Source organism: Mobula hypostoma, chromosome 2 (genome assembly GCF_963921235.1).
Source record: "Mobula hypostoma chromosome 2, sMobHyp1.1, whole genome shotgun sequence".
NCBI classification, from domain to species: domain Eukaryota; kingdom Metazoa; phylum Chordata; class Chondrichthyes; order Myliobatiformes; family Myliobatidae; genus Mobula; species Mobula hypostoma.
In genome coordinates this window covers 187,225,977-187,249,985 of record NC_086098.1, presented here as the reverse complement: position 1 = coordinate 187,249,985, position 24,009 = coordinate 187,225,977, and the positions used below count along the sequence as shown (strand labels likewise).

Below are 24,009 nucleotides of genomic sequence, written 5' to 3'. Positions count from 1 at the left end.
TTCTCTGCGCATTGGGGGTTGGGCTTTATTTTTTTAATTGAGTTCTTTCGGGTTTCTTGCTTTGTGGCTACCTGTCAGCGGACATATCTCAAGGTTGTATAACTTAAACATTCTTTGATAATAAACATACTTTGAATCTTTGAAAGTCAAGTACAATACCACAACAATGCCGCATTGAGATGCCAGATCAGAATACCGTCTGCTATCCAAGTCGGATGTAAATGATGAAATGGCACATCTCAAAGATCAGATGAATTACTCCTGAAAACCCGGTTGATCTTTATCACGCAACCATTTTTCACTGGAATCAAATTATTTGGTAATTATCACTGTTGTTTATGGGAACTTGCTGTGCATACACTGAATGCCATATTTACAAGAGTTCTGAAGTATACCTTAGTTGCAAAGTACTTTGGTACAATGTCAAAGATATTATATAAAGCTCCCTAGTTTCCGCAAATGTGTGGTTCCAGTGACTTCCCTTGCAATAATGAGTGGGATGATCTGGGGGAGATGGAGGAGACTTGCAATTTTCCAGTCTGTGCATCCATCAGGAGTGGATGTATGACTGTGTGACTGAATAATTGCCCTTTCATCTTTGATTTGAAATTTGGAAATTTCGGCTGAAACTGCCTTGCCTGGAAGCCAGCTGGATGTCAGCTACTTTGAGAAAAGAGGATAATGGCAGTGAGAAATTAAATTAACAGACAGGGAATCAGATCTTTAAAATAAATTACATAAATTAAATAAATAACATTCGAAGAGCTCGTAACAGCACTGAAAGGCTTGTCCTCCGATTCAGCTGCTGGAAAGGTCCCATGAACATTGCTCTAGTTGTCACCTCACTTCAGGTGATGTTGTTTCATATTTGTAATTTGTTTGTTAATCAAAACACTTTGGGTGATTCCTTTACCCGTTGTTTATTTACTAATCCAAATTGTCATGAAGTCAGCACTTCAGAACTAATATAATGCCCAATTCAAAAATCTGTTCTTCAGTGTGGCCTCACTTTGAAACCCTTGAAAGCAATTTGTTGCCTCAGCCATTACTTCCTGCAATAGGATTAAAAAATAAACATCTGCTATATGATTTAAACGCTAACCGCTGCTATTACATCATTTCTAGATTAGCCTGAGCCTACCGAGAGTCCGTCTCTCGCTCCATCAAGCATGTACATTAGCTAAGTGACAGCTGCAACGGGAATCCAGATAATCATATTTCAGCTGCTGGAAGGGTGGGTGGAGAAGAGGAAGATTATGATAAAACACTTATATAATCACATTAAAATAAAAGCCCAATGTGCAAAAGACTGAAATGTGAAACACTTGTGGTTTACAATAGTCTTAGGTTCTCTTTTCCTGCCTCCTTCTGTCACCAATCATGGGATCAATCCTTTGAAAGTATTTAATTTTTATTTATGCCTTAATGGGATTCTAATAGATGTGGTACTTTTTTCCAAAATTCTGATATTTCTGAGAATTGTTTCATCTTTCTCCTCAATGGTATAAAATGATATCAACAGTGAACAGAGCTTTATTATAGGTTTGCTTGTATTACCGGAGGTCTGTTTCCATCAGTCAAACACTAACTTTGGGCTCGAAAGTGAATTGCAAAGTCAGTTTGCTAATGTTGGTGCATTGAAAAGACAAGTAGGAAAGGTTTCTCCAAAATAGGTAGCAAGCAATCTTAACATCTACAGTACTGTAGTTAAATATTGCTGACAATTTTTCAGCATTCCCAAATATTTGTTGAATTAATATTTCCAGAAGAATGCCAGCTCAGTTAATTGTTAACATGCTGTTTTTGATTAGTATCTTTACAAGACTATTCTGGCCTAATAAATAATTGTATTACTCTAATAATGCATCCTCTAAAATTTCCGTCAACAATGGTGGAGCTGTGCGTTTTCCATTGCTATTCTGTGTATACTTTTGGTTTGCTCCAAGTGGAAAGGCTGGGCACATAACTGTCATTACTAAGTTTGCTTAAATTGGATGTAACCATAACTTTCAGAAAAAGAATCTGATCAGTCCTTCAAATTTGCCCTCACTGCAGAACATGTTGTGTATATGGGAAAATAACGTGTTTCTACCTTTGCTGTAAACTCTGGAGAGATTACTGCTGCTTTTATACTTTTGCCTTTGCTGGTATTATCAGGTCCCGATGGATGCATCTTAGGGGGAAGGCAGTACAACCTTCTGATTGAAGCTAATTGCCAGGAAGAACCAATTTTAAACATGGTGTTTCCTGATTATGTTGCTTTCAACATAAATTTAGAAACACAGTAAACTCCATATTGGAAACAAACGTGCACGTGTATGTGTGTCAACGCACCAGGCACTCACATTCTGTATATTACTGTCTCTGTGTGGTTCTTCGTCCAGGAAATTGAAGCACATGCCCAAGCCTGAATTTTGTCACCAATAATTACAAAACACAATTATCAAATGTCAAATTTTTATTAGAGTGGTATTAAAAAATTCACAGATATGATCAATGTTCCTGTAAGACAAAGAATGGAGTGAAAGAACTCCTTTAAATATTGCACAGATTGAAACTGAAGACTGGACAAGTTGGGTGGTCCCTTCAAATAACAAAAAAAACATACACCACCATCATAAGGCACATTTGCATTTTCTCAGTTATATACATGATCTGCAAAGCCCTTTTTGCATTAACACTGAACCAAATCTTTAAAGCCTCTGACATGAATAGCATTTATGTAAAGCTATTTTGTAGAACCACATGCACACAGCTGAGCCTGTATGCAATTTACAGTAAAGGGCTGTGTACAATGCGAAGATCTGCAGCTCCCACATCAAAAGTAAATGGTCTGCCAACAAAAGGCTTTCTCCATGCAGTTTGCAGTAAGGGTTTGTCTGAAAAACAGTTCCAAATTTGTAATGAACCACTGCCACACACTGGAGACTTGTAGTATTTTGGTCTGCAAGGGTCAACTTGAGTGACTTGGATATTAAAAGTCACTGGTTCCTATATTGATTTTTAAATCAAGACTTCCGCACAATACAAATTTTTTCATAACTGTGGTGTGTGACATTTTAGAATCTGTAAAGTTAATTTATTTGAATCCCAGACTACCATATAGATGATTTTATGACTATTGTTATAAAAAGTCTCACATCACCTTTAATAATGTACTACATTAAAAAAAATTAAAAAATCAAACGATGGCTACATTCACAAAGAACTAACAAACAGAAATGTTTACCTTAATAGTTCTGTATTCAAAAGTTACAAATGAATATCTCTGAACTAACGTCACATTACTATATCATAATCTATTAAGTAGTAAGTTAAAGAAAATTCCATTTTAATCTTATAATTTTCCTCTAACAGAAACACAATTTAAAGTTACCATTTTTTCAGCTCAGTAGTAAAGATCCATTATATACAAATGAAAAAATATTCTACTAGTGTCTTTATGATTCAGACACTTTGTACACGTATTGAGGACTTATGAACGTGCCACAGAATTTCCAGTCCTGGTGATCCACTTGTTGGTGGGTCGTCTCAATGCTGCTCCTTTTGTTCTATACTCACTCTATCTGCATCCATGCAGAGGGAGAGAAAAACCCTACCTTAGGCCCAAATCTTTAAACATGAACAGTGATCACACTGGTTAATTAACGAAAAACTTCTAAGATTTGGGTGACCTGCAGTTCTCTGAAGCACAAGTACAGCTCATTTATGTCTGCAGTCAAAAATACAGAATGCTAATAATGCTTACTATGATGAAATTCCAGAATCTACAGGCTGCAGTGCAAAGCTACAATGGAGGCTCTGAGAATACTAATAGATATAATTATTGCAACCCTTCAATTCAGGGGTATACAATCAACTGTTCACCCATGAGAAATTTAGCTCCAGTGGGCAAATTTTAAGCAGTCTCTTCTCCAAACAGGAGAAAAGCATTTTAATAGTTGTTTGTCCAAAATGGATTTTACAACTGTGTTCAGCATCAACCATCAACGCCCATCCACAGACTAAAACCAACTGACACGATTTCTCAAATATCTACAATTCTACTCCCTTTTAGCAAATTTGTCTGTCTTGTGTATTTAAGATGAAACCTTGATGTTCTGTTTCTGGGATTCCAGTTCAGCAGCTTGCTGGAGTGCAACGTCCACCAGCAACTGAAACCCACTGAAGTCCTGGTGGAGCTCTGGTGGAGTGGGTGGAGGTGTGTTGAACAGTCCGTTGTTAGGACTAGCCGAACCTGTGCACATCACCAAGGCGGTGGGGTTATCAGTGTTGAACAGAGGTTGAACTAACTTCTGGTCAGTTAGTTTTGAGGTTTTCTTACTGTCATTTCCAGAGTCTGGGCAGAAGAGTAAAGGCACGTCCTTGGCCACGGATGTTGTCGCATGACAGATGACCGACGGCCGAACGGATGCCGGTGAGAGAGTGGAGGCTGCAGCTGAACTGGAATTCTCCAGTAGGCTTGGTCCACCCGTTCTTCGCGATGGGGTCAGTTCAGAGGACTTGCTCTTTCGAGAAATGGTGAACTGGTGGGGGTCTTTTCCATCCTTCCGCAGCATATCTGGCAAAAGCCTCCTCCTTGCATTGATGAACCAGTTGGAAACCTTAAGTTTGAAAGCAAGGACAAATAATTATTTAGCACATTAACTTTGTAGCTGCATGTAAAATAACTACTGTAAATAATGTCAATGTCAGATTCATCAATACTACAAGCCTCAGTGCATTTGGAAATGGCAGATTCTGTGACCTAACACCTGTACAATCATCAGGTTTTGTATACGATATCCACTCACAAAATTTCACTTTTCTACTCCAGTGTCTTTGACTAAAAAATGATAATACTTACTGCTCTGCAGTTTTAACAATGGAAGCCAAACCAACCCATCATGGGTCTCTAAGTGCTTGCTATGCACGGAAAGGCTGTATAAAGTTCAATAAATATAAAATAAAATAAAATAAACTCTGTTTATTTATTTTAGCTTTCTTATTTAGATTCAACACTAACAAGCCCTACCGACCCAATGAGTCCGAGTCACCCAACTGTACCCACGTGACCAATCAGCCTCATAGCTTATACATCTTTGGAACGTGGGAGGAAACTCACGCAGTAACAGGGAGAATGTACAAGCTCCTTAGTCTGCGGCAGAATTGAATCAGGTTCGCTGGCACTGCAAGTGTTTCGCTGAATGCTCCATTATATGTCCCTTCCTCCTGAACAGAAACAGCGACTATCCCCATTGCTCTGAGATTCTAGCATTGGCTGTCTCTAGTGTCTCCTGTCCTCTTTAAAGTTGTAAATTTATTATCAAAGTACCTATATATCACCATATGGTACCCTGGTATTCATGTTCTTGATGAATGTTCACAGTAAAACAAAGCAGTAGAATAGAATTAATGAAAAACTACAACCAAACAAGAGTAACAATGTGCAAAGAAAGCAAACTGTGCAAATACAAAAAAGAAAGTAATAAAATAATTAAGTAAATAATACTAAGAACATGAGTTGTAGAGTCCTTGAAAGCGACTGCATAGGTTGTGGAATCAGTTCAGTGTTGAGTGAAGTTATCCACCCTGGTTTAGGAGCCTGATGGCTGTAGTGTGGTAAACCATTCCTGAACCTGGTAGTGTGGGAGCTAAGGCTCCCGTACTTCCTTCCAATTGGCAGCAGCAAGAAGGGATGGTGGGGGTCAGTCTGCTTTCCTGTACCCCCCCCCCACCGCCCTTCTAATTTGTATTGCTTGCTAATGCAATATGGGGGGGGGGGGGCGGAAAGAGGAAGGGTCTCGGTCCAAAACGTCGACTACTCTCATTGCCATAGAAGCTGCCAGGCCTGCTGAGTTCCTCCAGCATTTTGAGTGTGTTGTTGGGAGGGGAGAAGCTCCTTCGTAATTTGCTGATGAAACTGAATTAGACCAACTCTGTATGTCCGCACACTTTCGTACAGGAGATCAGGAATTTCCATTTATCACGGCGTGGTAAGGTTTGATCTAAGAAGGCAGGCATTTTGGAAGAATTTTTTCTTTTCTTCTGAAAGTTTACCTTCAATTTAAAACACCCATCCACGCCGCATGGATCTTTGTATTTGCTGTAACCCAGACAAAGCCCTTGTAAATAGGCAGCGATGTGGAAAGAGTTTGCCTCTCCCGGAGCACGTGACAGCATGGGTGCCTGCTAAACACTGATCAGGTTGTGTAACTTGAAACCGGCGCTGAAGGAATTGCCATTATGGCCCTTCAAATGTGGACTGAGCAACGTAAATGTGTTACACAAAGCACACTGAGTGGTGGGGGGAGGGTGGCAATGACTGGAGTAGGCAGATGTAAGAAATCTCTTGCACAATTAGCGACGGGAAGATGAATTTAAAAAAAAACTGACTAAGATTGAAGTCTAAATACGCAAAGCAATCCACGGCTCAGAATTACAGAACGTGCAGTTAAAGGGCATGGCCTCACGATTAAATATTTCAAAATAATCGACCAAAGGAATCTTCTGATCCTGGTTTCTCCCCCCAGTATGACCAGTCTTGTTAATCTTTGGAATTTTTTTGTTTAAATATTCAGCAGTTTTTCACAACTTATAATTTCATTGTTATGTGTTGTAACGCCTGACTGACACCACGATTTTATATCATAGGAAAGAAGACACCGACACACACCAGGAATCACTGGAGGGGGAGGGGAATTTCGACTTCTGGGGATCCATTTATGTTGTTCCTTTCATTTAGGGTCGTTTCATCGTGTTTACTGCTCAACCTGTTTTCCACAGCAGACACAACTCTCCAGGACCACAGAAAACTAATTTAACAGCAGAAGCAGCGGAAACCAGATCTTGGAACTCAAACTAAAACGTAAAAACAACTTGTGATTTTTGTTAACTGGCCAAATCTAGATGCTTGTCTTGGCTGCCAATCAGGAATTTGGAAGGGAAATTCCAACATACCACTTTGATGAAATTCAAAAAAAAATCTTGCAACATCCAGTTACACTCTCCTGGTTATATATCATTCCCTGTCTACACAAAACAAGGTCAACACAACATTTGATTTAAAGGCACCAAATCAAAACAAAATGGCTGAAGAAACTTTAATCTCTCATTCACTTGCAATCTTAACCACATTAGAAATAAAATCTACCATCTTGAAAAGTAATGCACCTTTGAATTTTAGCCACAAAACACAATGCTATTTGAAAGATGATTTTTTCACACATTTCCAACAAGAAATTGGAGGGTGTTCCCTTTCATCTCCAGAAGAGACATAATTAACAGATATTCATTACCACGGAGATGGAATTAGAGGGAAACTTAACACCACATCTGTGTTTGGTAGGCCTTGGCTTTTGAAGACAGTACTTCCTCTGTTGAAAAAGCAGTGTTTATACTCTGGGGCAGACTCACCAATAAAAGAGAACAAAAAAAAATCCAAGGTTTCAATGGAAATGAAGTCACTTCTTTTCCCCTCCTCCGCACAGTCCTGATGTTCTGTACTTAAAGTGTTCTTTGTAGAGACGAAAGCTTATTGATAGACATTGCATCAGAGGATTTGTTACCTTTCACTTTGAATGCATCAAGGATTTTCAGGCCAGGTACAAGTTTTGAATAGGCAAATATCTTCCTCTTGCCACACAAAATTCGATGAAGTGCATTCTGATAATCTGAATGAGGTGTTTAATGCAGTAAAATGCTGTATTTCACCAAGTTACAGAACAGCAAAATAGGTCCTCAGGCCTAACACATCTATGCCAACCAAGGAACCCTCTATTTGCCTTAAACCTTTCTAACTCAAAGTCCTTCAGGCAGCGAAAAGGAAAAGACAGGAATGTTGATAAGATAAAACATTAAATTAGGGTGGATGAAAAAGGTAAGGAGTGCCTGAAAATGAGTGAATTTAAATAGAAGCTCAAGCAGGAAATTCAGGTTCCGATTCAGGAAAGCTCAATCAATGGTAGGTATAAGGAGAACTCGTGTTATAATTTTTCTCTTCCCTTGCCTGTAATGCTCTAACCATTCCAACTGTGAATTTGTTTTTGATACCAAATTGGAGACAGTTTTATCCTTTGAGCAATAGCCCATTAGCAAACAAATTATGATTTCCCTAACTCACTCGACACAGGTTCTGCAACCAATTGACTAGGCAAATTTCATCCCGTTAGTCTGCACCAGACTTGAAACCCAAAGTAGAAAAGTATTTCCTAACCCATTAAACCAATTATTCTTACTTAAACCATACTTACTAATTAATGTTTGATATGAAGAAGTCAGATTCCGGGTTTTTAAAGTTAAGACTGACTTCAGGTTTCATACATGTTCTAAGTGCAGGTACTAATATTTATTTGAAAATAATTTAACCCTTTGGTTTGACTTTACTAAGAAAGAGAATACTAATAAAGGTAAATATTGGAGCATTTCTGGAAAAAATGTTTAAGAAGCATTTTCAATTAGTTTCAGAAACAAAATCAGGTTTATTATCACTAACATATGTTCTGAAATTTGTTGCTTTGTGGCAACACCACAGTATAGAAAAACAGACTAAATTACAATAAGAAATATACAGTGGATTCCGGTTAATGGACCAACAGTTAATCAGGGCACGGGACAACTCTTAAAAGAACAAAAGCTAATCGAGAAAATAGCGAAGATTCCATTTGTTTTATTTGGGACAGGAGGCTACTAGCGAATGGTGTATAACTAATGTCAGACATGTGCACTTGAGAGGCCGTAGGACACTACAGCGTGCTTAGAGTAAACGTTTTTTAAAGAATGTCAGTTGCCTATGTTTGTGTTCAAAAAGCAGCAATTTTTGTCACTGATAGTGGGCAAGAAATAAGCAGTAAGACAATTCAGTATTGTTTTGCACACTGCAGTTTCAAACATTCAAGCTTGAAGATGCCAGAAACATCTGGGAATTAAAATGAAATGATTTCACTACTTCAACAAGTTAGAACCTACTACGATTTGAAGGTACTAACAATCATCTTGAATGTTACAATGAAAATGACGATTTGGAGGATGCAGTCATCAAAAGCATTGTATGAATGCAGTCCATAATCTACACTAGTGCTCATTTTGTTCACTTACAATCAAAAGAATGTGGCAGTGTACAATGGATAAATTCCTAAGTCAATGACTATTAGGAACTAATAGTTTTATAGTACTGTAGTGGCATTGACAGTGTTCTACCTTGTTCTATATTTCATCTAAATACAGAATTTGTGACTCAGATAAATAGTAGTTTGTCCTTTTTATACCTTTTTAACTATTGCCATGAAACTATGGCTAATTAGGGCAGCCGCTTAAATTGGTCCAAAATGTACTGGCCCAAAGTGTCCCAATTCACCATCCAGAGGGTGGAATTTGTTGCCACAGGCAGCTGTGGAGGCCAAATCATTGGATATAATTAAGGCTGATGTTGAGTGATTCTTGATTAGTCAGGGCACAAAGGGATATGGGGACAAGGCAGGAGATTTGGGCTGAGAGGGAAATGGATCAGTCATGATGAAATGACAGAACAGACTCAATAGGCCAAATGGCCTAATTCTAACTCCTGTATCTAATGGTCTAATTAACCGGAAGCCACTGTATATTAAAAAACAACCAGAAAACTAAAGGCATTTACAGAGTTAAGATACTTGATAAACTGATGACGGTGACTGAGCATTGTGCATAGATTTGCAACTTTTCTCAACTTAGTATTTGAAATTTTGGTATTTGTAAACATAAAACAAACCTTGTTGCCATACTCAGCTGGTCAAGAAGGGAAAAATGTTTGTTGCTTAACATTTAAACATTCAAAATGGAATAAGAGAAATACCTGAGGGAAAAAATGCAGCTGTGAGAAAGGGCATTGGGATTAATTAGGTAGTTTCACTAAACTGCAAGTATCGGCTGCCCTTTAGGACTGGATCATTGGATGAATCTGAGATCCGTTCGTGTAGCACATAACCTAATTTGCCCTTGTTCTGATGAAGGACTGTGCATGAAACGTCAACATTTTTTTTCTGCTGAGAGCTTGCAGCAGTTTCTATTTTTGCTTCCAACTTCTGCAGCAGATTTTCTCCTATAACCTGAAAAGTAAGTTCCTGCCAGACTCTCTCTAGCTGTCTCATTTCCAAGCGGACGATTTTATTATATTTTCTCAAAACTTGGCTTTCATTAATAAGCAGCTTTTAAACAGAAGTTTCTGTGAGAAAACAGTTGTAAGGTAGTTGTAACCGTAGGGCGTCAATACAAGGCTGTTGCTGCTGGCAGCAACACCAAAGAGATCAATGCCTGCTTCATTAGGTTTGGGAGACTGCTCACGGAAACAGGTCTACACAGCTACTGGCTTCTGACAAGTTGACTTTGATTTTGCCACTGGCATTAATATGGCATTCAACCCCAGCAGATTTAAACATTGGCTCTGAGCTGCAAGTCTATCAGCAAATAAATCGGAACGATTTCACCAATGCAGTTAATCATTACTGTCAAGGAACCAAAAATCTAGCTGCTTTGAAACAAGATTTGGTCGTGTTACTAAATGAGAAACAAGCTATTAGGGGGAAATAAGCGATTTGTAAGTTTCAAAGGCTGTCATCTTTACCACAGCTCTGTCAGTTGCCTACAGTTGATTAACTGCTCTTCCAGCATACATGGACCCTGGCTATAAAGGTTCTACACATGAGTGTAGCAAGACGCTGCCTGAATGCATTTCCAGCCTTTGCTGCCGTCACCTCACGTTGAATGGTTGATTCTTAGAAAAACCAAAGTCAGAAAAGATGGTGGGAACCCTCAGAAGTTCAGTCAGTGCAGGTGGAAGGGAGATGTAAGCTAATATTTGCCTTGCAGACATTTAAATTTTCCTGGCAAAGTTTCCATAGGTTCTGTTTCCAGCTATTACATGGGTAATTGCATAGAAAACGCAATATCAAAGTAATAATTATAAAGTAGAAAAAGTGATACCAAATATGAGGATGTGTGTAGGGGTTAGTGAGGTGGGGTGGGGAGAAATGATTAGGTACTATACTTTGTACAGATTTTTTAGCTTAAATTTTGAAGCAAAGATTCAGATCATTATGTGGTTCAATTGATTTATCTAACCTTCAGAAGCACCGGCAAGGAATTATAAAATGGAAAATACTAAATAAACTGTTAAGGTCGTGTCACCTAACAACAGGACAGGATCTGGATTCTAGCCTGCCTCTTTAGGCCATATTTAGATTGAAGGCCAATGGCGTGCACTCCTCTTTCATGGTTCTGAGGTGACTAAGGAAGCAACAAACCAATTTTGAAATGATCCATCTTGTTTTCAAATCACTTCTAAGCCTCATTATCTACGCCTCTAGATTCTAGAAGAACTTGAGTCTAAAGCTTAAATCTACTTCCAAACAAAAACACAATAAACAACACCAATAACTAATAAAAATAAATTTAAATCTTCTCTTGGAGTATTGTGAGCAATTTTGGGCCCCTAATCTTAGAAACAATGTGCTGGCATTTGAGAGTCCAGAGGTTTACAAGAGGTTCCCAGTGATGGAAGGTTTAAGGTATGAGAAATGTTTGATGCCTCTGTGACTCTGCTTGTTTGAATTTAGAAGAATGGGGATGGGGGGGTGGGGGGGAGATCTCAGTGAAACCTACTGAATATTAGAAGACCTAGATAGAGTGGATGTGGAGAGGCTTCCTACAATGGGGAAATCTAAGACCAGAAGGCAAGGCCTCAGAATACTAGAGCGTCCCTTTAGAACAGAGATGAGGAGGAATTTCTTTAGCCAGACAGTGGTGAATCTGTGGAATCCAGTCCCACAGAAGGCGGTGGAGGTCAAGTCATTGGGTATATTTAAAGAGGAGGTTGATATGTTCTTGATCAGTAAGAGCATCAAAGGTTATGAGAAGGCAGGATAATGGAGTTAACTGCTCCACTGTCTTATGGAAGTTTGTTGTTGAGGGTAGAAATCTATAAAACTATTTGTCTAGAATATCACGATAATCCAGATCAAGACATTTCACACACATGTCAAATTTCACTACAATAACTACCATGTTCCCAGAGGACCCTGTCCCAACTCTGAAAGGATCAGTGTACCTAGTGTTATCGTTCCAGGAAATATTTCTGACAAGAAATGTGTAAAATCTAAATAAAGTGCTTCTGAATCATGCTATATGCATCCAATAAAACTTCAAGATTTCCACCCAAGTAATTCTTTGACTTAGGTGTACAAGATAATGAGAGGCATTGAACATGTGGAGAGTCAGAAGCTTTTTCCCAGGGCCGAAATGGCTAGAACAAGAGGGCATAGTTTTAAGGTACAGAGGAGATGTCAGGGTTAATTTTTTTTTAAACACAGAGGGTGGTGAGTGTGTGGAATGGGCTGCTGGCGGCGGTGGTGGAGGCGGAAACGATAGAGTCTTTTAGAGACTCCTGGATGGACACATGGAGCTTAGAAAAATAGAGGACTATGGGTAAGCCTAGGTAGTTCTAAGGTAAGGACATGTTTGGCACAGCTTTGTAGGCTGAAGGGCCTGTATTGTGCTGTAGGTTTTCTATGTTTCTAAAACCTTGCTAAAACTGCACAGACGATTACAATTACAATCTATTTCATATACGACTATTGCCCTGTCTATGAATAACCAAGTATAAACTGAATGAGAGGAGCACAAAACTACATAAACACCGCTTTAGTTAAAGATGAAAGTGCCAGCTTCCATTCGGGATTTGTGAGTGACTTCAATCTACATAAAATCCCGAACTATCATCCAAGGTTCTGTCATCACAATTTGTCTGCTGGACTGGAGAGCCTGAGCAGCTCATTTACCATGTCTTTTAGAGGCAGATATTAAGCACACAGTTGACATAACCTTCCTAGTTTGCAATGAACAGTGATCAAATTCAACTGCATTCCAGAAGAAATGGGTACTCCAATACAGGGATTATGCTAGAATGAAATTTTGGAAACTGCTAGATAAACAGGATGCAGATTCACATTTGACGTCTTCCCAGTAGTCTACCCTTTGTCTGAAATAATCTATCACAGGGACACAGATGCGCAGCAGGCTGTAGTGTTTGTGTGTGCGCACACACATAGCAATACACGTCAAAAGAAATCACCCATCTGGACAACAGCATAGGCTTCCCACAGACATCCCACAATCCTATTTCTTTTTATTATGAAGATTCTTTGAAGAGAGGTTCTAGAGCTGCAATTCCCTCCTTCCCCTTGACAAAACTACTCTTCTATGTGCAGAGTGTTCTAACAGAAGACTGGCCACCCAAATTTCCACCTACAAAATACCCCTCAAAGTTGCATCCTGGTTATAGTTGTTTTTTTTAACTGACTGGCACATTGTATTAATTCATCCACCTGCAGGTGAGTGACCCCACAAGTACACGTTTTCCGTTTCAGGTGGCAAAATGGCACATCTGCTAGAGCCTCACGACGACAACGCAGGTTCAATCCTGACAACTGGGACTGTTCTGTGTGGAGCCTACAAAGTTCTCCCTGTGACCACATGGATTTCCTCCCTCAAACCAAAGACTCATCTGCTAGCAGATTAATTGACCACTGTAAATTGTCGCTAGTCGTGGGTGAGTGGAAGAATCTGGGTGGAGTTGATAGGAATGTGGACAGAATAAAAGAAAAACAGGCTCAGTGTCAGATTAGTGAAAATGAGTGCTCAATGTTCTGTGCAGACTAGACTGTCTGCTTCTTTGCTGTATAACTCTAACATCAACTTGGGACACTACTCTGCCTGATGCTGTGATTCCACAGGTGCTTACAGACAGTAAGTACCTTTGTTAAATAATTATTTTCACACTTAAACACAATACGTTGTGAACACACTGACTGACCAATGCCACCATTCTGGCCAATTCCATCACCACCCCATAATTCAACATGGCCACAACCCAGAACAGGTCACTAGAAACACAACAACACAAGCTGAAAGGTAGTTACGCAAACACGAGGAAATCTGCAGATGCTGGAAATTCAAGCAACACACACAAAATGCTGGTGGAACGCAGCAGGCCAGGCAGCATCTATTGGAAGTGGTACAGTCGACGTTTCGGGCCGAGACCCTTCCGTCAGGACTAACTGAAAGAAGAAATAGTAAGAGATTTGAAAGTGGGAGGGGGAGGAGGAGATCCAAAATGATAGGAGAAGACTGGAGGGGGAGGGATGGAGCTAAGAGCTGGAAAGTTGATTGGCAAAAGGGACCCCATTAATTATTTATGTATGTATGTATGTATGTATGTATGTATGTATTTCCCCTTTTCTTCTCTCTCTTTTTTCTCCCTCTGTCCCTCTCACTATAATTCCTTGCCTGCTCTCCAACCTCCTCTGATGCTCCCCTCCCCCTTACTTTCTCCCTAGGCCTCCCGTCCCATGATCCTCTCCCTTCTCCAGCCTTGTATCCCTTTTGCCAAACAACTTTCCAGCTCTTAGCTCCATCTCTCCCCCTCCTGTCTTCTCCTATCATTTCGGATCTCCTCCTCCCCCTCCCACTTTCAAATCTCTTACTATCTCTTCTTTTAGTTAGTCCTCACGAAGAGTCTTGGCCCGAAACGTCGTCTGTACTTCTTCCAATAGATGCTGCCTGGCCTGAAAGGTAGTTAATGTTTTAATGCTTCATACAACCCCCACAAGTTATTTTTCTGCATTTTACTGAGAAAACTACAAACAGCAGAGGTTGATCACATCTACTGGTGAAACCCCACATTAAAACTGCATTTCTTCACCCAGTTAGTAAAAACAAATCAATCATTTAAACAACCCACAAAATGCTGGAGGAACTCAGCAGGCCAGGCAACATCTATGGAAAATCATTTAAATTGTGAATTTTGACTTGTGAACTGTATGATAAAATTGTTGAAACATCGCAAAGCATAAACTACAGAAACCAAAATATTACTATCAGGTTTGATGCTCGGAAATCAAATGCACGATATTCTGACAGACTGCACTATTAATCCAAATACGACCAAGCACTGGGAAGCTATGTGACACAGGCCACATATTAGCACTTCCTTTAGGAACTAATAATTGTACACCACCCCCACCATCTTAAATGGTCTTTTTTTATAATCACTTGCCACAATTTGCATGACTCTGATTTTGTTGCATTTTTAACAGCCCGTGTGAATTCTCTGTTTGGAGAGGCGAAAGAAACAAAAGAAAGCCAAATCATTACAAGTACACACCAAGTTGTAAATGATCTCCATTGTGGGGGAGGGTGAAGGGGATCCTCAACACAAAGAGATAAGGTAGCTCAATAAGAACAATGGACAGGAAGTATGTTTTAGAAAATAAAATCCAAAACTTACACTGGGATCTTTTTTCTCTAAATAAGAACACTTTACTTCCAGTTTAAATTCGGGCAGCTGTAAAACTGCAGTTGAATTGTGAAGAGTGGGCAAACAAAGCCACGACTGGAAACCATAGGTGTGCATTTATATAGCGTCTTTCACTACACCCATTGGAAGTGTGCATTACAAACCTATAAAGGGCAATAAAATAACAGAAGGGCACATCTGTTTCCTCCACAGTTGTCTGAGAATATAATCCTTCAGTACTTGAGGAGCATCCCCATAGCTTTATGAGAAGATCCCTGGGTTCACTTCCATCCATCTTAGCTGGTAGATGGGGACATATGCTCAATAAAATGGTATCCGTCATGACTGTGGCAAATTCAATCTCTCCATCCTCTCTGATACACTTGATCACTTCATCCTGTAACAATGCCAGTCCATCGATGCACAGAACAACATTACTGCCATTGCCTGACTCCATTCTATCTACTTAGTCACATCCAGATAGGCATGTACCTACAGCATTACCTCCAGAGCCCATCGAGGATCAGCTCTTTGTCCTCTATTGTACCTTGTCTGATTGCTTCTCAGCAGCAAATTTAAAAGCACATGATGAAAATTTGTCCTCAAACCTGAAAAACTACACTGAGGTACAATGTCAGACGCAATCCTAATGAACAGTAGGACAGGTTCGAGGGGCTGAGTGGCCTGCTCGTACTTGTGTTCGCACATTGTGTGTTTAATGCACTGACTGTACATTGTAGGAATGCCCTCACATTGGTCTCCACCCAAGCTTCTTTCCACAATCTTAATTTAAAAATTCTTACTCTCGTTTACAAATTTATCCCCACTCACACCTTTTTCACTGCCAACATCCCAACCACTCTTAGAGTCCCCGTAGTGCTAGTTATTTGATAATATTCTTGTGAAGCACATTGAGACGCTTTTGCATAAAATAGATGCCATACTAATGAAACTTATTCTCTTATTGGCCAGAAGACATTCCACAGTGCAGCACTCAGTACTGTAGAGAAAATATCCTGAAATATAACTAAAGCCCACATCAGTTTGACTCAACAAATTTGTTGCTGCTCAACCAGATGCAACTAACAACATTCCTAAACAATGTTTCAATATTTCTTTATTACACAGAGGGAGGGAGGCATTTCACACCATCCAGTCTGCACCAGTTCACACAACAATCCCATTGCCCCTGCTAATTTTCCATGTAATCTATTTCCCCTATTGACTCCTTCTCAGATTCTATGATTTCCCTACATGAGGGGAAACTTAAATTGGCCAATTAACACACCAAACTGCACGACTTTGGGATGTGGAAGAAAAACAGATGGTAGGGGTTGTGAATCACAGTAAGAACTTGCAAACTCCACAACAGCAGCACCAGAAGCCAGGATTGAACCTGAGTCACTGGAGCTAAGGGGCCGGAATTCTACTAGCTGCGGCACTGGTAATTTATGTTGAATAATTACTACTTTGTTAAAAAAAAAGCAGCAGCTGGCCTGTGACATGGGTCTGGATTAGTCCAGAACATGCCTAAGGGTTGATAGTCAAGGTGCAGCTGTATTTAATCTTGTGTGTCCATTTTAGGCCAGTATTCAGCCATTGGCTGGGGTCTAAGTAGACACATTCTCCAGACTAATGGGTGAGGGAAGTTTCTGTGGTTCGACAGCTGCTTATAAATCCCCAGCTCATCCTGCTGAGGGAAGGCTAAGGTATCAAGGTCAAAAAAAGGCTGCTATTCTTGCTTTTTATCTCTATCCCAATATACTCACAATGCTTGTTTTAGGAACAGCTTCTCCACCCACCAATCCCCCCCCCAACAGATTCCTGAACAGAATGAACCAACCCATGGACACTACTGTTATGTATTTAATACTTGAGTAGTCTTGTGTACATGTTGGTTGATTAAGCATTCTTTTTCTTTAAATAATTATGGGTTATGTGCATAAATATGTGAATTACGTGCGTCATCACATTACCATGTGATATGTGGTGGACGCCTTGCTTAAGTTAGACCTGCATTTCCAACTCCAACTCCAGTGTGTTCCTTCAAATTAGTTCAATGTTTTCAATTGTCAGTGATATTAAACCTGATTCTGATGAGACTGATGTCTGAAGTGGCTTAGGCCTGAAGTTATTTCACCTAATACACTATATATGTTGGTTTGTATCAGTCACAGGAACATAGCCATTCAATCCCCTGGGTCTGCACCAACATTCAATAAGATCTTGGCTGAATCTGTTACTTTCCTGCACTAAAACCACTTCCTTTGACACCCCCCCCAACCCACTCCCAAAATCTAATGATCTGTCTTACACAAGGAAGCAAATAACTGTAAACTTTTTGAGATTCAGTTGTAATTTCAGTGTAATGTAAGGCAGGAGATTAACAGTCCAGACTCTGAATTACAACAGCATCATCTGTGTGAGTGCCAATATCACAAGAGGCCAATACATCCTTTGGTTTAAAGATCAAGCATTTGTTGCTTTGCAACTCTATAAAAGTCAGCAAGTCACTACTTCAAATCAATTATGTACCTGACATTTTACAATGTGTGCAGGTATCTTTATTTAATCTTTTGATGTAAAGTTAGGTTTGCTGGAAATGAGTCCTTTTGTAACAAGGACATGTGGTGAATGTAATTTGAAAGCGAAGGCTTAGCTCTTTGTTAATTACAAGGATAGACTAGATACCCTAACCCAACATCTGCTGTTCACAACTCACTTTCTTGGAAACCGCTATTTCAACTACAGCATGGGAGGATTCTAGATTTGATGTGTCTCTTAGAATCTGCATACACCAGGCCAACTATGGGACTTTTAACTGCCTCCACTGGAGTACACTTTTTAAAGAGGCAAACCGAATGCCTGTTACTCTTCAAACTTCAACACAAAGGAACTCTATCCTTTTTTGCCCAATCCACCCTTAAATCCCCCTAACACTGCGAATTAATTAAATGTTTGGATAATGCACGTTCAAGGCTCCCTTGCTCAGGAATTTACTAACAAAATCACCAGAAAAAATATTTCGTTTCAAACTAGTGTTTGAAAGCACTTTTTATATGCATCTTGAAATTCTATTACTTTTCCGGACAACCCCGGTTTAGAGTAAACAATACTAACAAGGGCTTTTCTTCCCAACTCCTGCAAGACAGACGAGTTTGCAATAAACACCGACAGGAAATGGCTTTCGTAACACTTCTTCAGACCAACGTGGGCATGTCAACTGAGCTAATATTTTGACTGCTGCACAATGTCAGAGGCATCGTGAGATTCATTTTTATCCCAAGCTTTAAAGTCAACTGGTTATAAACCAACTTCCAATTCGGTTTAAAGATCTATTTTACTATTTTTGTTTGCAATAAAACATCCATTAAGCCTCACTCAGTCACAGCTCTCCATAAATTTAAAAGGACTTGGAAACAAAAGCTGAGATCGATTACAAGAAATCACATTGACTACAGCCATGCAACAACAGACAGTGAAGTGGGAGCAGACTGGTTTCACTGCCGGCTTCATGAAATCAGCTGTACATCCCCTAACGCACACTATTAGTAATCAGGATATTCAGCACAAAAACCCTTCAACCCAGCAGAAGTTTAAGAGATGCAAAGTTCCGTCAAGGCATAGCACATAAAACAAAGGTGAGAACAGACTGGCAGTGTCGCTCATCCTGTTGGTAAAACTCCACATGACGGGAAAAACACAATGACCTAAGGAAACTTCCCCATTCCTCAAGGCAATCAAGCAGGCGCCAGCTTGTGCTTCTCCAAGCTGCCTCGACAGAAATATTTAACTGCCCCCTCCCCCAACCAATATGTCCTTTGGAACACAAGAGCCATGCAGCAGGGTGTCTAACCTGCTGCCATTAAGCCCTGACAATCTGGCTCTTGAGGGCCAGGAAACCCAAATCCGCTTGCATTTTATTTTAATTTGCTCATTTATCCTGTGTGATGGAAGCAACGTTGCTTTCTGGCGAATAAATCCTGAATGATAAGTTTCCCTGGCAAGAGATATAAACAAATCAACTGATGTGAATCTTTGTGCAACTCGCTTGGCAGGCGCCACACATTCCCACCAATGTCGTCTTTTTTTTACCTTTAGTTCGCTTAATTTATTTTAAAAAAATTGTCCCTTATGTTACACGTCAGCCTTAGCAGGCAGTCCTCAGATTCTCCCGAGATGCAGAGTTACAGGCTTAAGGATTAATTTCCCCACTCGGATCTTGCCTCCCTCACAGTGTCTTTGGCACAACCGAGGTCAGGTGGCCGGTCTTCGCCCTGACCACTCACTCCCTACTCCTCTCAAACAAGCTCTTAAAGAGAGCGGCCACAGAACCACAAGCTGCAAAACAGGCAGACACTGAGGCAGGGAAGGCAGCAAACCGAGCCAATATCCTACCTGCAGTACAGTGAGGTTCGCCTGTCCGGATAAGCTCAGCTTCTCCTGTTCCGACGGGTAGGCGTTCAGTCGGTGCTCGTAAAGCCAGTCCCGCAGGATCTTCACCGACTCCTTGGAAAAAATCACGTGGCGCTTCCTCTTCTTGGAGCTGGCCATGTCCGAAGCCAAGCTGCCGTCGTCTTCCCCTGTGTCGCTATCTGACATGGCCAAGTCCCCCGGTCTCCTCTGACCACCAGTGAAGGCTGCTCGGAGGCGGACGGAGGGAGAGGCAACAAGCAACACGAAGCGTTAGTTACTAGGCGCTAGTTACATAGCAGAAACTACAACACAAAACCCTCCGGGGCAGATCACTGAAAACCAAAGGTGGTAGGAGGAGGTGGGGTAGAGGTGGGGGTGGGGGTGAAATTTGAAAGGCAGTGAAGCGGAACGAAGTCCTTCACTCAGCTCCACGCTGTTTATACTTAAAATGCATCAACACGTTCAAAGGGAAAATCTCCATTCATCTGCAAGAATGCAAACATCTCGCTCACAATCCTCCTTCAAGCTCTTGTCAACAAACAAAAAAAGTCAAAAGCAAAAAAAAATGGAAAGCACACAATAAAACTTGGGAAGAAACTTTGCCGCCATTGACACGCAGCTGAACACTGTCGCTTTTGTTGCAGTGAAACAGGAACTTGCGCGGGTATTCCCAGCTCAAACTAACCCCATCTGTCAGATCAACACTCCCAGAGGAAGTTCTGCAAGTTAAAATAAACGCACTCATTTTTGAGGTTGCTTTGCGGGGAGGCCAGTAGTTAAGTTAGCGAAGTTACACCATTTAAAATCTCGTGTCAAGGAGTCTTGGGTCCGGGTTAATAAACTAACTCCACGGATGCCCCTTGAGTTTTCGGTGACAAAACAGGCGTACACACGCAGGCAGAACTAGGTTCTAGGACGCGTGCTTTGCAAAACAAAAGGAGGCGAACACGCCGAATTCAACGCTTTGCTAGCGATGCCATGCTTTACTCTTATTTTTACAAGCTACGCATCTGGAGAGAAGCAGCAATCCGCATTCAAGGCCACTCACTCACTCCCACAAATGGGACCTCATGCATTTCAAACACCTCTCACCAAATTAAAAAAAACTCTGAAACTTACAAAAATTTCCCACCAAATTCTCGGCCGGGGGGGAGGTGAGAAAGAGAGAGAGAGAGAAAAAATAATCCCAAAGCAACCAGCGGAAAAAAAATCCCAAACAACAACCTCCAGCCCTCCCATTGTTCGTAACGCCAGCATTCTGACAGCGTGCCAGTTACACAGTTCCCTGCACCAAGGTCAGACACCTCACCTACCTTTCTTTGCAGCTTTCATCTTGCTCCACTTTTAGTGTTCCTGCCAGCCGACTGAGTTTGGATTTTGTAGCTTCATATAAAAGTGCAAAGGCGACGGAGGGTGGGAGAGAACTGAGCACGTTTTATGTGTTGTGTGTAGGTCTGCTGCTCTACTCGCCTTCTCCCCTCCCACCCCCTATGCGAGGACAGCGTGGCGCAGTTAAACAAAGCTCCGGCTTGCCTCTCTCTCTCTCTCTCTCTTTCTCTACCTGCCGCTGATCCTGATTGCAGTGCTGATGGGCGCCTCCACACCACTCCTGACAACTCTCTGACAGCTCACCCCGGAAACGACCTGCCACTGACGTCAACTGCAATCACAACTTGCTGTGGAGCTGCAGCAACATGACACACACACACACACACACACACACACACACACACACACACACACACACACACACACACACACACACACAATCATAACTTCCACGCAATCACTGCAGTAGTAATGGATCATTTGCAACTATAATTAAATAACGCGTTCGGCTGAATTAAATGCCAGAATCTCTTTAACAATTATTATTTCTCTTTTGCATAACAAAAGCTTTTTATTCTTTCTTTCAGAGCTGGAGATAATGATGTTTTGCTATGCATTCTAAAAATAGTCATTAATCTAAATTGTGTCTTGGTAAACATCCATCAATATCTATCCGTTTTGGAGGAACGTTTTTAATATTTGCCAAACACACGTACAAGTGCATTTCGAAAGTACAGTGTTGGTAGTGAATGTTTAATACATTTGTGCAGTATTAGCAAAATCCGCTAGGTGCTAACTCGTTTTAAATAGATGTTTACAGTATAGGCGCACTAAGCTCTAGTATATTGAAGAGAGACGTCGGGCTGTGTAATGCAGTACCTCAACGGGGTGCACGGTGGTAGGATTATAAGTGAACTTGCTTTCTCCCCGGCATGTTTTTTCCCGTGTACAATGAAAATTAATAAAAGGTATATCTAAGTTTTAAAAAAAAGTCCACTCCCTTCTAGTTTACCACACATCGTGCAGCAAGATATTAAGGTCTCTATCACCCAGTAAACCTCATTCCCAGGCAGTGTCTGAGAATGGATGACGGGTCAATAACTTCATAATGTTTTAATTATTTTTGTTTTCCTTGGGTTCCTTTCTCATCCTTACTGCTGCGAAGATAAGACTTTGGTGATAAGGAGGATTGAATTCGCATTCTCATCTGTGGCTGGACCTGCTGTCTCACCAATGTTGGATCAGTAGGGTGGGTAGCCAGAGGAAATGGAAATTACTGTGCTTTGCGGCGTAAACCCATTTTAAAGCGTAATATCTGGTAACTTTATACATGGTGAAGGAAATTAAAGAGTCATGAAGATATACGGCATGGAGAAAGTCCTCTTGGCCTAACTGACCCATGCAGGCCAAGATGCACATAGAAACTAGTCCCAATTGGCTGCATTTGACTTATATCCCTCTAAGCCTATCAAAGTACCTGTTCAAAGATGGGAAAATCTGCAGATGCAGGGAACCCAAGCAAGCACACACAAAATGCTGGAGGAACTCACACAAAATGCTGGGGAGAGGCCCAGCAGCATCAATGGGAAAGAGCAAAGAGTCGAAGTTTTGGGCCAACACCCTTCATCAGGAAAGTACCTGTTCAATTGTCCTTTTATTTTCTATGAAGGAAACATTTGAAGTTCAAATACTTGCGTAGCCAAATCAGGTTTCATTATCATTCCTCATTAGTACATACATCTCAGAATCAGAATGACTTAATATCAGCAGCATATGTTGTGAAATTTGTTGTTATGCGGTAGCAGTACTTTGTAATTATTACACAATTACATGAAAGTAATAATTATAGATGATGCATTATTAATAGGTAATTGTATTAGTGGATGCCACAGTAATGTCGCGGTTGGCGCGATGCTATTACAGCTCAGGGCATCGGAGTTCAGAGTTCATTTCCAGCGCCGTCTGTAAGGAGTCTCTGTACGTCCGTCCCATGGAATGCATGGGTTTTCCCCGGGTGCACCAGTTCCTCCCCCATTTCAAAAGCTATGCTGGGTAGGTTAATTGGTCATTGTAAATAGGGCCAGAAGGGCGTCCTCCACACCTATCACTAAAATAAGTATAAATAATGGAAATGTGAAGTAGTTTACATTACCAACTCTTGTCCTAACACTTTGTCTTGTTACATTGCAAAGTATTAAACAGCTGGCTATGCAATGATCTAGTGGATACAATAAATCTTCTTTCAATAGTTAAGAAGGCATGTGTTGTTCTTAATAATTTTTCAACATTTCCATAACAGCAATAGTGGTCTCAAAAAGCACAAGACAACAGGAAACCTGTCTTCCTTAATCCCGTTGCTGCTGGTGATACCTTCAGCACCTCAGAATTCCCCCTATATTTGTAAGTCTCATCCCATCTTAGATCACTCAGCAAAAACTGCTGATTAATAAATCTCCTATTTATCACCTGAGATAGTTTACTACATTTAAGATGCTATGTAAATATGAGTTGCTACGAGCATCTATAAGGAGAGAGCAGCAATTTTTGATACCCTTCCAGCAAAATTGGAGGCCTTCTTTAATTATTAAGAGCAACTCCAGATTCAAAACATCGCCCATGTGGTGTTTGGAAGATGCTCTTCCAATCACCATCCACTACAGAGTGCCATTAATTTTTTTTACTAATCACATCTTACATAAGTAAAAGTGGATTTTAGCAATTTGTCCTGTTTTTGAATCTTTTGCTCCACTGTTATATCTTCTTTCTTAGCTTAAAAGAAATAATAATTTAACTATTGAAAGAAAATTTATTGTATCCGCTGGATCAATACTTTGCAATGTAACAAAGCAAAGAGTTAGGATGGGGAAGACTTGGCAATGTACACTAATTCACATCTCCATTAATAACACATAATCTATAATTATTACTTTCATGAACCTGAAGGGTGTAATCATGAGACA

The 24,009-nt window shown here is 40.5% G+C and overlaps 1 protein-coding gene across 3 annotated transcripts in view; it reads right to left on the bottom strand.

Moving 5' to 3' along the window:
• Positions 1–2,447: 2,447 nt before the first annotated feature.
• Positions 2,448–24,009, bottom strand: part of LOC134342750 (homeobox protein TGIF2-like) — a 54,517-nt gene continuing 32,955 nt past the window's right edge. The window contains exons 1-3 of one of the 3 annotated variants that reach the window (XM_063041260.1): positions 21,034–21,364; positions 19,703–19,944; positions 2,448–4,604 (exon numbers count right to left, since the gene is read on the bottom strand). In XM_063041260.1, coding sequence (XP_062897330.1) covers positions 4,080–4,604; positions 19,703–19,944; positions 21,034–21,052 — 786 coding nt within the window. In that variant the 5' untranslated portion in view covers positions 21,053–21,364 and the 3' untranslated portion in view covers positions 2,448–4,079. Of the gene's footprint in view, positions 4,605–19,702; positions 19,945–20,839; positions 20,956–21,033; positions 21,365–24,009 lie in introns of those variants that run through there. The other 2 variants (XM_063041262.1, XM_063041261.1) reach the window with 2 other exon arrangements.